The sequence below is a fragment of the Salvelinus alpinus genome, chromosome 8, assembly GCF_045679555.1.
Source record: "Salvelinus alpinus chromosome 8, SLU_Salpinus.1, whole genome shotgun sequence".
Lineage (NCBI taxonomy): Eukaryota > Metazoa > Chordata > Actinopteri > Salmoniformes > Salmonidae > Salvelinus > Salvelinus alpinus.
Genome location: NC_092093.1, coordinates 48,587,609 through 48,600,557, shown reverse-complemented (window position 1 = coordinate 48,600,557; position 12,949 = coordinate 48,587,609). Strand labels below are relative to the sequence as shown.

The window sequence follows — 12,949 nt, the reverse complement described above, 5'->3', positions numbered from 1 at the left end:
CTAAACGAGAGAGAGACGGTGCATGGTGGAACTAAACGAGAGAGACAGTGCATGGTAGAACTAAACGAGAGAGAGACGGTGCATGGTAGACCTAAACGAGAGAGACAGTGCATGGTAGAACTAATCGAGAGAGAGACGGTGCATGGTAGACCTAAACGAGAGAGACAGTGCATGGTAGAACTAAACGAGAGAGAGACGGTACATGGTGGAACTAAACGAGAGAGACAGTGCATGGTAGAACTAAACGAGAGAGAGACGGTGCATGATAGACCTAAACGAGAGAGACAGCGCATGGTAGAACTAAACGAGAGAGAGACGGCGCATGGTAGAACTAGACGAGAGAGACGGTGCATGGTAGAACTAAACGAGAGAGAGACGGTGCATGGTGGAACTAAACGAGAGAGACAGTGCATGGTAGAAGTAAACGAGAGAGCGACGATGCATGGTAGACCTAAACGAGAGAGAGACGGTGCATGGTGGAACTAAACGAGAGAGACAGTGCATGGTAGAACTAAACGAGAGAGAGACGGTGCATGGTAGACCTAAACGAGAGAGACAGTGCATGGTAGAACTAAACGAGAGAGAGACGGTGCATGGTAGACCTAAACGAGAGAGACAGTGCATGGTAGAACTAAACGAGAGAGAGACGGTGCATGGTAGACCTAAACGAGAGAGACAGTGCATGGTAGAACTAACCGAGAGAGAGACGGTGCATGGTAGAACTAAACGAGAGAGGCGGTGCATGGTAGAACTAAACGAGAGAGGCGGTGCATGGTAAAACTAAACGAGAGAGAGACGGCGCATGGTATAACTAAACGAGAGAGACAGTGTATGGTAGAACTAAACGAGAGAGAGACGGTGCATGGTGGAACTAAATGAGTGAGAAACTGTTTATGGTAGAACTAAACGAGAGAGACGGTGCATGGTAGAACTAAATGAGAGAGAGACGGCGCATGGTAGAACTAAACGAGAGAGACAGTGTATGGTAGAACTAAACGAGAGAGAGACGGTGCATGGTAGACCTAAACGAGAGAGACAGTGCATGGTAGAACTAAACGAGAGAGAGACGGTGCATGGTAGACCTAAACGAGAGAGACAGTGCATGGTAGAACTAAACGAGAGAGAGACGGTGCATGGTAGAACTAAACGAGAGAGGCGGTGCATGGTAGAACTAAACGAGAGAGGCGGTGTATGGTAGAACTAAACGAGAGAGAGACGGCGCATGGTATAACTAAACGAGAGAGACAGTGTGTGGTAGAACTAAACGAGAGAGAGACGGTGCATGGTGGAACTAAATGAGTGAGAGACTGTTTATGGTAGAACTAAACGAGAGAGACGGTGCATGGTAGAACTAAATGAGAGAGAGACGGCGCATGGTAGAACTAAACGAGAGAGACAGTGTATGGTAGAACTAAACGAGAGAGACGGTGCATGGTAGAACTAAACGAGAGAGAGACGGCGCATGGTATAACTAAACGAGAGAGACAGTGTATGGTAGAACTAAACGAGAGAGAGACGGTGCATGGTGGAACTAAATGAGTGAGAGACTGTTTATGGTAGAACTAAACGAGAGAGACGGTGCATGGTAGAACTAAATGAGAGAGAGACGGCGCATGGTAGACCTAAACGAGAGAGACAGTGTATGGTAGAACTAAACGAGAGAGAGACGGTGCATGGTAGACCTAAACGAGAGAGACAGTGCATGGTAGAACTAAACGAGAGAGAGACGGTGCATGGTAGACCTAAACGAGAGAGACAGTGCATGGTAGAACTAAACGAGAGAGAGACGGTGCATGGTAGAACTAAACGAGAGAGGCGGTGCATGGTAGAACTAAACGAGAGAGGCGGTGTATGGTAGAACTAAACGAGAGAGAGACGGCGCATGGTATAACTAAACGAGAGAGACAGTGTGTGGTAGAACTAAACGAGAGAGAGACGGTGCATGGTGGAACTAAATGAGTGAGAGACTGTTTATGGTAGAACTAAACGAGAGAGACGGTGCATGGTAGAACTAAATGAGAGAGAGACGGCGCATGGTAGAACTAAACGAGAGAGACAGTGTATGGTAGAACTAAACGAGAGAGACGGTGCATGGTAGAACTAAACGAGAGAGAGACGGCGCATGGTATAACTAAACGAGAGAGACAGTGTATGGTAGAACTAAACGAGAGAGAGACGGTGCATGGTGGAACTAAATGAGTGAGAGACTGTTTATGGTAGAACTAAACGAGAGAGACGGTGCATGGTAGAACTAAATGAGAGAGAGACGGCGCATGGTAGAACTAAACGAGAGAGACAGTGTATGGTAGAACTAAACGAGAGAGAGACGGTGCATGGTAGACCTAAACGAGAGAGACAGTGCATGGTAGAACTAAACGAGAGAGAGACGGTGCATGGTAGACCTAAACGAGAGAGACAGTGCATGGTAGAACTAAACGAAAGAGAGACGGTGCATGGTAGAACTAAACGAGAGAGGCGGTGCATGGTAGAACTAAACGAGAGAGGCGGTGTATGGTAGAACTAAACGAGAGAGAGACGGCGCATGGTATAACTAAACGAGAGAGACAGTGTGTGGTAGAACTAAACGAGAGAGAGACGGTGCATGGTGGAACTAAATGAGTGAGAGACTGTTTATGGTAGAACTAAACGAGAGAGACGGTGCATGGTAGAACTAAATGAGAGAGAGACGCCGCATGGTAGAACTAAACGAGAGAGACAGTGTATGGTAGAACTAAACGAGAGAGACGGTGCATGGTGGAACTAAACGAGAGAGAGACTGTGCATGGTATAACTAAACGAGAGAGACAGTGTATGGTAGAACTAAACGAGAGAGAGACGGTGCATGGTGGAACTAAACGAGTGAGAGACTGTTTAATGTAGAACTAAACGAGAGAGACGGTGCATGGTGGAACTAAACAAGAGAGAGACTGTGCATGATAGAACTAAACGAGAGAGACGTGCATGGTAGAACTAAACGAGAGAGACAGTGCATGGTAGAACTAAACGAGTGAGAGACTGTTTATGGTAGAACTAAACGAGAGAGAGACGGTGCATGGTAGAACTAAACGAGAGAGAGACGGTGCATGGTAGAACTAACGAGAGAGAGATGGAGCATGGTGGAACTAAACGAGAGAGAGACGGTGCATGGCGGAACTAAACGAGAGAGAGACGGTGCATGGTAGAACTAAACGAAAGAGAGGTGGTGCATGGTAGAACTAAACGAGAGAGAGAGACAGTGCATGGTAGAACTAAACGAGAGAGACGGTGCATGGTAGAACTAAACGAGAGAGACGGCGCATGGTAGAACTAAATGAGAGAGACGGTGCATGGTAGAACTAAACGAGAGAGAGACGGCGCATGGTAGAACTAAATGAGAGAGACGGTGCATGGTAGAACTAAACGAGAGAGAGACGGCGCATGGTAGAACTAAACGAGAGAGACAGTGTATGGTAAAACTAAACGAGAGAGAGACGGTGCATGGTAGAACTAAACGAGAGAGACGGTGCATGGTAGAACTAAACGAGAGAGACGGCGCATGGTAGAACTAAATGAGAGAGACGGTGCATGGTAGAACTAAACGAGAGAGACGGCGCATGGTAGAACTAAATGAGAGAGACGGTGCATGGTAGAACTAAACGAGAGAGAGACGGCGCATGGTAGAACTAAACGAGAGAGACAGTGTATGGTAGAACTAAACGAGAGAGAGATGGTGCATGGTAGAACTAAACGAGAGAGACAGTGCATGGTAGAACTAAACGAGAGAGAGACGGTGCATGGTGGAACTAAACGAGAGAGAGACGGTCTATGGTAGAACTAAACGATACATACGGCGCATGGTAGAACTAAACAAGAGAGACGGCGCATGGTAGAACTAAACGAGAGAGACGGTGCATAGTAGAACTAAACGAGAGAGAGGAGGTGCATGGTAGAACTAAACGAGTGCGAGACTGTTTATGGTAGAACTAAACGAGATAGACGGTGCATGGTAGAACTAAACGAGAGAGAGACGGTGCATGGTAGAACTAAACGAGAGAGAGACGGTGCATGATAGAACTAAACAAGAGAGAGACGGTGCATGGTGGAACTAAACGAGAGAGACAGTGCATGGTAGAACTAAACGAGAGAGAGACTGTGCATGGTAGAACTAAACGAGAGAGACGGTGGTGCATTGTAGACCTAAACGAGAGAGACGGTGCATGGTAGAAGTAAACGAGAGAGAGAGACGGTGCATGGTGGAACTAAACGAGAGAGACAGCGCATGGTAGAACTAAACGAGAGAGAGACGGTGCATGGTAGACCTAAACGAGAGAGACAGTGTATGGTAGAACTAAACGAGAGAGAGATGGTGCATGGTAGAACTAAACGAGAGAGACAGTGCATGGTAGAACTAAACGAGAGAGACAGTGCATGGTAGAACTAAACGAGAGAGAGACGGTGCATGGTGGAACTAAACGATATATACGGCGCATGGTAGAACTAAATGAGAGAGAGAGACGGCGCATGGTAGAACTAGACGAGAGAGACGGTGCATGGTAGAACTAAACGAGAGAGAGACGGTGCATGGTAGAACTAAACGAGAGAGAGACGGTGCATGGTGGAACTAAACGAGAGAGACAGTGCATGGTAGAACTAAACGAGAGAGAGACAGTGCATGGTAGAACTAAACGAGAGAGACGGTGGTGCATGGTAGAACTAAACGAGAGAGACGGTGCATGGTAGACCTAAACGAGAGAGACAGTGGATGGTAGAACTAAACGAGAGAGAGACGGTGCATGGTGGAACTAAACGAGAGAGACAGTGCATGGTAGAACTAAACGAGAGAGAGACGGTGCATGGTAGACCTAAACGAGAGAGACAGTGCATGGTAGAACTAAACGAGAGAGAGACGGTGCATGGTAGACCTAAACGAGAGAGACAGTGCATGGTAGAACTAAACGAGAGAGAGACGGTGCATGGTGGAACTAAACGAGAGAGACAGTGCACGGTAGAACTAAACGAGAGAGAGACGGTGCATGATAGACCTAAACGAGAGAGACAGCGCATGGTAGAACTAAACGAGAGAGAGACGGCGCATGGTAGAACTAAACGAGAGAGAGACGGTGCATGGTGGAACTAAACGAGAGAGACAGTGCATGGTAGAAGTAAACGAGAGAGAGACGATGCATGGTAGACCTAAACGAGAGAGAGACGGTGCATGGTGGAACTAAACGAGAGAGACAGTGCATGGTAGAACTAAACGAGAGAGAGACGGTGCATGGTAGACCTAAACGAGAGAGACAGTGCATGGTAGAACTAAACGAGAGAGAGACGGTGCATGGTAGACCTAAACGAGAGAGACAGTGCATGGTAGAACTAAACGAGAGAGAGGCGGTGCATGGTGGAACTAAACGAGAGAGACAGTGCATGGTAGAACTAAACGAGAGAGAGACAGTGCATGGTAGAACTAAACGAGAGAGACAGTGCATGGTAGAACTAAACGAGAGAGAGACGGTGCATGGTAGACCTAAACGAGAGAGACAGTGCATGGTAGAACTAAACGAGAGAGAGACGGTGCATGGTAGACCTAAACGAGAGAGACAGTGCACGGTAGAACTAAACGAGAGAAAGACGGTGCATGGTGGAACTAAACGAGAGAGAGACGGTGCATGGTAGACCTAAACGAGAGAGACAGTGCATGGTAGAACTAAACGAGAGAGAGACGGTGCGTGGTGGAACTAAACGAGAGAGACAGTGCATGGTAGAACTAAACGAGAGAGAGACGGTGCGTGGTGGAACTAAACGAGAGAGACAGTGCATGGTAGAACTAAACGAGAGAGAGACGGTGCATGGTAGACCTAAACGAGAGAGACAGTGCATGGTAGAACTAAACGAGAGAGAGACGGTGCATGGTAGACCTAAACGAGAGAGACAGTGCATGGTAGAACTAAACGAGAGAGAGACGGTGCATGGTGGAACTAAACGAGAGAGACAGTGCATGGTAGAACTAAACGAGAGAGAGAGACGGTGCATGATAGACCTAAACGAGAGAGACAGCGCATGGTAGAACTAAACGAGAGAGAGACGGCGCATGGTAGAACTAGACGAGAGAGACGGTGCATGGTAGAACTAAACGAGAGAGAGACGGTGCATGGTGGAACTAAACGAGAGAGACAGTGCATGGTAGACCTAAACGAGAGAGAGACGATGCATGGTAGACCTAAACGAGAGAGAGACGGTGCATGGTGGAACTAAACGAGAGAGACAGTGCATGGTAGAACTAAACGAGAGAGAGACGGTGCATGGTAGACCTAAACGAGAGAGACAGTGCATGGTAGAAGTAAACGAGAGAGAGACGGTGCATGGTAGACCTAAACGAGAGAGACAGTGCATGGTAGAACTAAACGAGAGAGAGACGGTGCATGGTGGAACTAAACGAGAGAGACAGTGCATGGTAGAACTAAACGAGAGAGAGGCGGTGCATGGTGGAACTAAACGAGAGAGACAGTGCATGGTAGAACTAAACGAGAGAGAGACGGTGCATGATAGACCTAAACGAGAGAGACAGCGCATGGTAGAACTAAACGAGAGAGAGACGGCGCATGGTAGAACTAGACGAGAGAGACGGTGCATGGTAGAACTAAACGAGAGAGAGACGGTGCATGGTGGAACTAAACGAGAGAGACAGTGCATGGTAGAAGTAAACGAGAGAGAGACGATGCATGGTAGACCTAAACGAGAGAGAGACGGTGCATGGTGGAACTAAACGAGAGAGACAGTGCATGGTAGAACTAAACGAGAGAGAGACGGTGCATGGTAGACCTAAACGAGAGAGACAGTGCATGGTAGAACTAAACGAGAGAGAGACGGTGCATGGTAGACCTAAACGAGAGAGACAGTGCATGGTAGAACTAAACGAGAGAGAGGCGGTGCATGGTGGAACTAAACGAGAGAGACAGTGCATGGTAGAACTAAACGAGAGAGAGACAGTGCATGGTAGAACTAAACGAGAGAGACAGTGCATGGTAGAACTAAACGAGAGAGAGACGGTGCATGGTAGAACTAAACGAGAGAGACAGTGCATGGTAGAACTAAACGAGAGAGAGACGGTGCATGGTAGACCTAAACGAGAGAGACAGTGCATGGTAGAACTAAACGAGAGAGAGGCGGTGCATGGTGGAACTAAACGAGAGAGACAGTGCATGGTAGAACTAAACGAGAGAGAGACGGTGCATGGTAGACCTAAACGAGAGAGACAGTGCATGGTAGAACTAAACGAGAGAGAGACGGTGCATGGTAGACCTAAACGAGAGAGACAGTGCACGGTAGAACTAAACGAGAGAAAGACGGTGCATGGTGGAACTAAACGAGAGAGAGACGGTGCATGGTAGACCTAAACGAGAGAGACAGTGCATGGTAGAACTAAACGAGAGAGAGACGGTGCATGGTAGAACTAAACGAGAGAGACGGTCCTTACCTTGACGGTGTAGTTGAAATAGTCGGCTGACTGCATGAAGCGGAGATAACCATCAGTCTCCTGTGTGGCAACGGTGAGGACCAGCAACTTCTCTGGAAAGAACGGAAAACAAAACATTAAACCAGATCCAGACGTGTGTAATCATCATAATCATAACGGAAAATTAAACCAATTTATCACTTTTATTGGCCCTATGTCCGGCATGATGACAGTTTACCCAATTGCAAGGAAGGCCTGCATTCTTACCACAGTGAAATTTTTGGATAAGGAAATAAAATAAGCATTTTATTGCTCCAAAGCCTGGCGTACATTTAAAGACACAACTCGCACCAAAATATACATGTTGTTTTATCCCTATAAAGTAGTGGTCATCCCGTTCCTCCCACCGTGATCCCAACCAACCCACAGACCTGGGTCAACACGTTGATGACTGCCTGGTTCAGCAGCGCTATGACACGTCTTAATAAGGTACGGACAGAACAGCTACATATAACATGAGGAATTTTGCATATAAAAGCATATTTCAGAAAAGGTAATTTTATTATTGGGGTGAAAGGAAGTTCCCGGACCTTCAAGTTTCCGGACCTCCAAGTTCCCGGTCCGCGCTTACATAATGCACATTTCCTCTGGGTGTGAGGGCTGAGGCTAGGGCTAGGGATGAGGCTGCGACCAGAGATACCTCCAGTAAGAGAAGTCAACGCCACAGCCTCGTGCGAAAACACATCACACTGGATGAGGAAGTAGGGAGGGAGGGAAGTAAGATCTGAGCTCTGACTGTTTGAGGGAACAGCCCCTGAGAAATGTTATGAAAACATACACTGAGTGGAGGGAAGGTGTATTCATTATAATGACAAATACTGCATTAATATCACTGTAGTGAAATACCTCCATCTAACTGTAGTGAAATACCTCCATCTAACTGTAGTGAAATACATCCATCTCAGCTCAATTGATTCCACCACAGGAAGTGTGTTCCACAACTTTTTAAAACACACCAATGGTAACCTCACTGGGTAACATTTTGATTACAGGGAGTAGAAATCTATTGCTAGGTCATGTAAAACCACAGTAAGTCAAGCTCTTATTGGAAAAGCAACAAACTAACCACACGTGGAAACCATGTGTTTGATGTTGTTGATACCTTTTCACTTATTGGCCTCCAGCCATTACCACGTGCCCATCCTCCTCAATTAAAGTGCCATCAACATCCTGTTTGGTGGAGGTAGGACTGCATGCATTGTATGATGCTGCATGTGCCTCTAAGCATTATGGGTTGTGCACATTACTTTGTTTAAGGTGGGAATGGCTCGTTTAATTTTTTAACGTCAATTTGTCAAACGTTTTTAGTGTCTGTCCATCATGATCCATTATACCTCATAGCAAAACAAACTGCTTAATATGAATATAGAAATATGATTGTCTTTCTTCAAACATGCAAATAAAATGTTGTAAAAGTATCAAAGTTTAAAAAAATTATAATTACCCACAATTCTCTCAAAACCGAACCACATGGCAAATTGATGCAAAAATTTAACATTTTTAAGGTGAGAGTAAATATTATGAATATTTAGTAAATACTTTTTATTTTATTAAACATTTGATGATTTAACACATAAAAATGAAGGTAATAAAATATTGAAGTTAAACCAGAAACCTGCATTTTTGTGAAAATCAGAGATGTGTTGGGAAAATATTTACCTAGTCCCTGAATCATTTTTTATAGTGAAGGAATAAAACGTAGCACTGGTAATAGGGGTCACACGTTTAGAACGGTTTGGGAAAGAGACACTACGTTTTCTCTGGAGTAATGGCCGTGACAGTCACAAATCTACACTCCGTTTTCTTTCTCACTCGGAAACAAAGACACAGCGAAGCCTAAACAATTATCTCATATGGGTGATTTTTGGGGCGCGCTGGTGGTCCCGAATTAAAATTCCAGGTTGCACAGCAAAATATTTAGGAGCATTTAGGAACCCTGGATCTAGTTCACAAGGAGGAAATCGTATGTTCCTACCCACTTCCTGTGTCTATCTCAATCTGCCATGTTGGCTTAATAACTGTAATGTTAGTTTAGCTGGTTAATACACTTCAGGAAATACCAGACAGACCAAAGGGCAGCCAATAACCCAAACTGAAAGACACCTTTCTGGTTGAATAGCACCACTCCATGTGGATTCAGTCTTCAGCCCCACTCCATGTGGATTCAGTCTTCAGCCCCACTCCATGTGGATTCAGTCTTCAGCACCACTCCATGTGGATTCAGTCTTCAGCCCCACTCCATGTGGATTCAGTCTTCAGCCCCACTCCATGTGGATTCAGTCTTCAGCCCCACTCCATGTGGATTCAGTCTTCAGCCCCACTCCATGTGGATTCAGTCTTCAGCACCACTCCATGTGGATTCAGTCTTCAGCTCCACTCCATGTGGATTCAGTCTTCAGCCCCACTCCATGTGGATTCAGTCTTCAACACCACTCCATGTGGATTCAGTCTTCAGCCCCACTCCATGTGGATTCAGTCTTCAACACCACTCCATGTGGATTCAGTCTTCAGCCCCACTCCATGTGGATTCAGTCTTCAACACCACTCCATGTGGATTCAGTCTTCAGCACCACTCCATGTGGATTCAGTCTTCAGCACCACTCCATGTGGATTCAGTCTTCAGCACCACTCCATGTGGATTCAGTCTTCAGCCCCACTCCATGTGGATTCAGTCTTCAGCACCACTCCATGTGGATTCAGTCTTCAGCCCCACTCCATGTGGATTCAGTTTTCAGCACTCTCCATATGCTCTGAAATATTGAAGTGATAATGGAATCTCCCCCTGTCCTCCCAAAGCTCCATCACAGCCTCATTGGTGTTCATTTCCCTCTATTTCCTGTCAGTATTACTCAGCCATTCCCTCACCCTGGTCTAGTCTGGTCTGCCCTGCAGTGGGGCTGTCACCATTCAAATGGCGCTTCCAGCTCTGCTCTAACACATGCAGGTCCATAACGGGATGAAGATCTGTCTCCCCATAACTAAGCCAGGTGTCTCCGGTGACAGCTAGCCAGACAGTCAGTCAGCCAGTCAGCGAGTCAGCCAGTTAGCCAGGCAATCAGCCAGCCAGCCAGCCAGAGAAACAGCCAGCTAGTAAGCCAGCCAGTCAGCAATCCAGCAAGCCAGAGAGACAGCCAGTCAGTCAGTCAGCCAGAGAGCCACCCAGACAGACCTCCAGCCCCAGCTCCAGCCCCAGTTCCAGCCCCAGACAGACCTCCAGCCCCAGCTCCAGCCCCAGTTCCAGCCCCAGACAGAACTCCAGCCCCAGCCCCAGACAGACCTCCAGCCCCAGACAGAACTCCAGCCCCAGCCCCAGCCCCAGACAGAGCTCCAGCCCCAGCCAAAACTCCAGCCCCAGACGAAGCTCCAGCCACACAGAGGGAGATGGGGGAAGAAGGGGACGCTGCCTTGAAATGCTGAGGTGCGTCTTTGTCTCTGTCTCTGTGTCTGGCTGTCTAGTCTGCTGTCTAGCTGTCTAGTCTGCTGTCTGGCTGTCTAGTCTGTTCATGTCTTGACTAGATAAATTAAGGAGGGTGAGTTGGGGGATGGAGTGACGGGGGAGTTGGGGGATGGAGTGACGGGGGAGTTGGAGGGAGAGGGGAATGGAGAGAGACGAGGGGGAGTGGGATTTTTCCCACATCTGGGAAAGTCATTAGCAATCAGTGTGAGAGAACAGCTGCTTTGACTGTAAAACCAGAGTTACTACACGTTCTGTTTTTCACTGTATCCCAGAGGTAGAGTCCTGGTCACGGTACCACAGTTACACTAGGACCGCTTCCTCCTTTCAGAGACACAACTATCAATCATATTGGGAGGTTTTATCTACGCTGGTTTGTCTTGTTGTACACCTGGGGGAAGAAGACATGGGAATCACACTTCATCAGTAGTCCATCAGTAACATGCCTGTCTGTATAGACCCCTGTCTGTCTGTAAAAACCCCTGTCTGTCTGTAAAGACCCCCTGTCTGGCTGTAAACCCCCCTGTCTGTCTATAAAGACCCCCTGTCTGGCTGTACAAACCCCTGCCTGGCTGTAAAGACCCCCTGTCTGGCTGTAAAGATCCCCTGTCTGGCTGTAAAAACCCCTGTCTGTCTGTATAGACCCCCTGTCTGGCTGTAAAGACCCCCTGTCTGGCTGTAAAGATCCCCTGTCTGTCTGTAAAGACCCCCTGTCTGTCTGTAAAGACCCCCTGTCTGGCTGTAAAGACGACCTGTCTGGCTGTAAAGACCCCCTGTCTGGCTGTAAAGACGACCTGTCTGGCTGTAAAGACCCCCTGTCTGGCTGTAAAGACCCCCTGTCTGGCTGTAAAGACCCCCTGTCTGGCTGTAAAGACCCCCTGTCTGGCTGTAAAGACCCCTGTCTGTCTGTAAAAACCCCTGTCTGTCTGTAAAGACCCCCACTCTGGCTGTAAAACCCCCTGTCTGTCTATAAAGACCCCCTGTCTGGCTATACAAACCCCTGCCTGGCTGTAAAGACCCCCTGTCTGGCTGTAAAGACGACCTGTCTGGCTGTAAAGACGACCTGTCTGGCTGTAAAGACCCCCTGTCTGGCTGTAAAGACCCCCTGTCCTGCTGTAAAGACCCCCTGTCTGGCTGTAAAGACCCCCTGTCTGGCTGTAAAGACCCCTGTCTGGCTGTAAAGACCCCCTGTCTGGCTGTAAAGACCCCCTGTCTGGCTGTAAAGACACCCTGTCTGGCTGTAAAGACCCCCTGTCTGTCTGTAAAGACCCCCTGTCTGGCTGTAAAGACGCCCTGTCTGGCTGTAAAGACCCCCTGTCTGGCTGTAAAGACCCACTGTCTGGCTGTAAAGACCCCCTGTCTGGCTGTAAAGATCCCCTGTCTGGCTGTAAAGACCCCCTGTCTGTCTGTAAAGACCCCCTGTCTGGCTGTAAAGACGACCTGTCTGGCTGTAAAGACCCCCTGTCTGGCTGTAAAGACCCCCTGTCTGGCTGTAAAGACCCCCTGTCTGGCTGTAAAGACCCCCTGTCTGGCTGTAAAGACCCCTGTCTGTCTGTAAAAACCCCTGTCTGTCTGTAAAGACCCCCACTCTGGCTGTAAAACCCCCCTGTCTGTCTATAAAGACCCCCTGTCTGGCTATACAAACCCCTGCCTGGCTGTAAAGACCCCCTGTCTGGCTGTAAAGACGACCTGTCTGGCTGTAAAGACGACCTGTCTGGCTGTAAAGACCCCCTGTCTGGCTGTAAAGACCCCCTGTCTGGCTGTAAAGACCCCCTGTCTGGCTGTAAAGACCCCTGTCTGGCTGTAAAGACCCCCTGTCTGGCTGTAAAGACCCCCTGTCTGGCTGTAAAGACCCCTGTCTGTCTGTAAAAACCCCTGTCTGTCTGTAAAGACCCCCACTCTGGCTGTAAAACCCCCTGTCTGTCTATAAAGACCCCCTGTCTGGCTGTACAAACCCCTGTCTGGCTGTAAAGACGACCTGTCTGGCTGTAAAGACAACCTGT

The 12,949-nt window shown here is 47.9% G+C and overlaps 1 protein-coding gene across 2 annotated transcripts in view; it reads right to left on the bottom strand.

The window, feature by feature from the left end:
* Positions 1-12,949, bottom strand: part of LOC139583238 (procollagen-lysine,2-oxoglutarate 5-dioxygenase 2-like) — a 129,058-nt gene that overhangs the window by 93,148 nt on the left and 22,961 nt on the right. For both annotated transcript variants that reach the window (XM_071414089.1, XM_071414090.1), the window contains exon 2: positions 7,454-7,545. In XM_071414089.1, the coding sequence (XP_071270190.1) occupies positions 7,454-7,545 (92 nt within the window). The remainder of the gene's footprint in view (positions 1-7,453; positions 7,546-12,949) is intronic.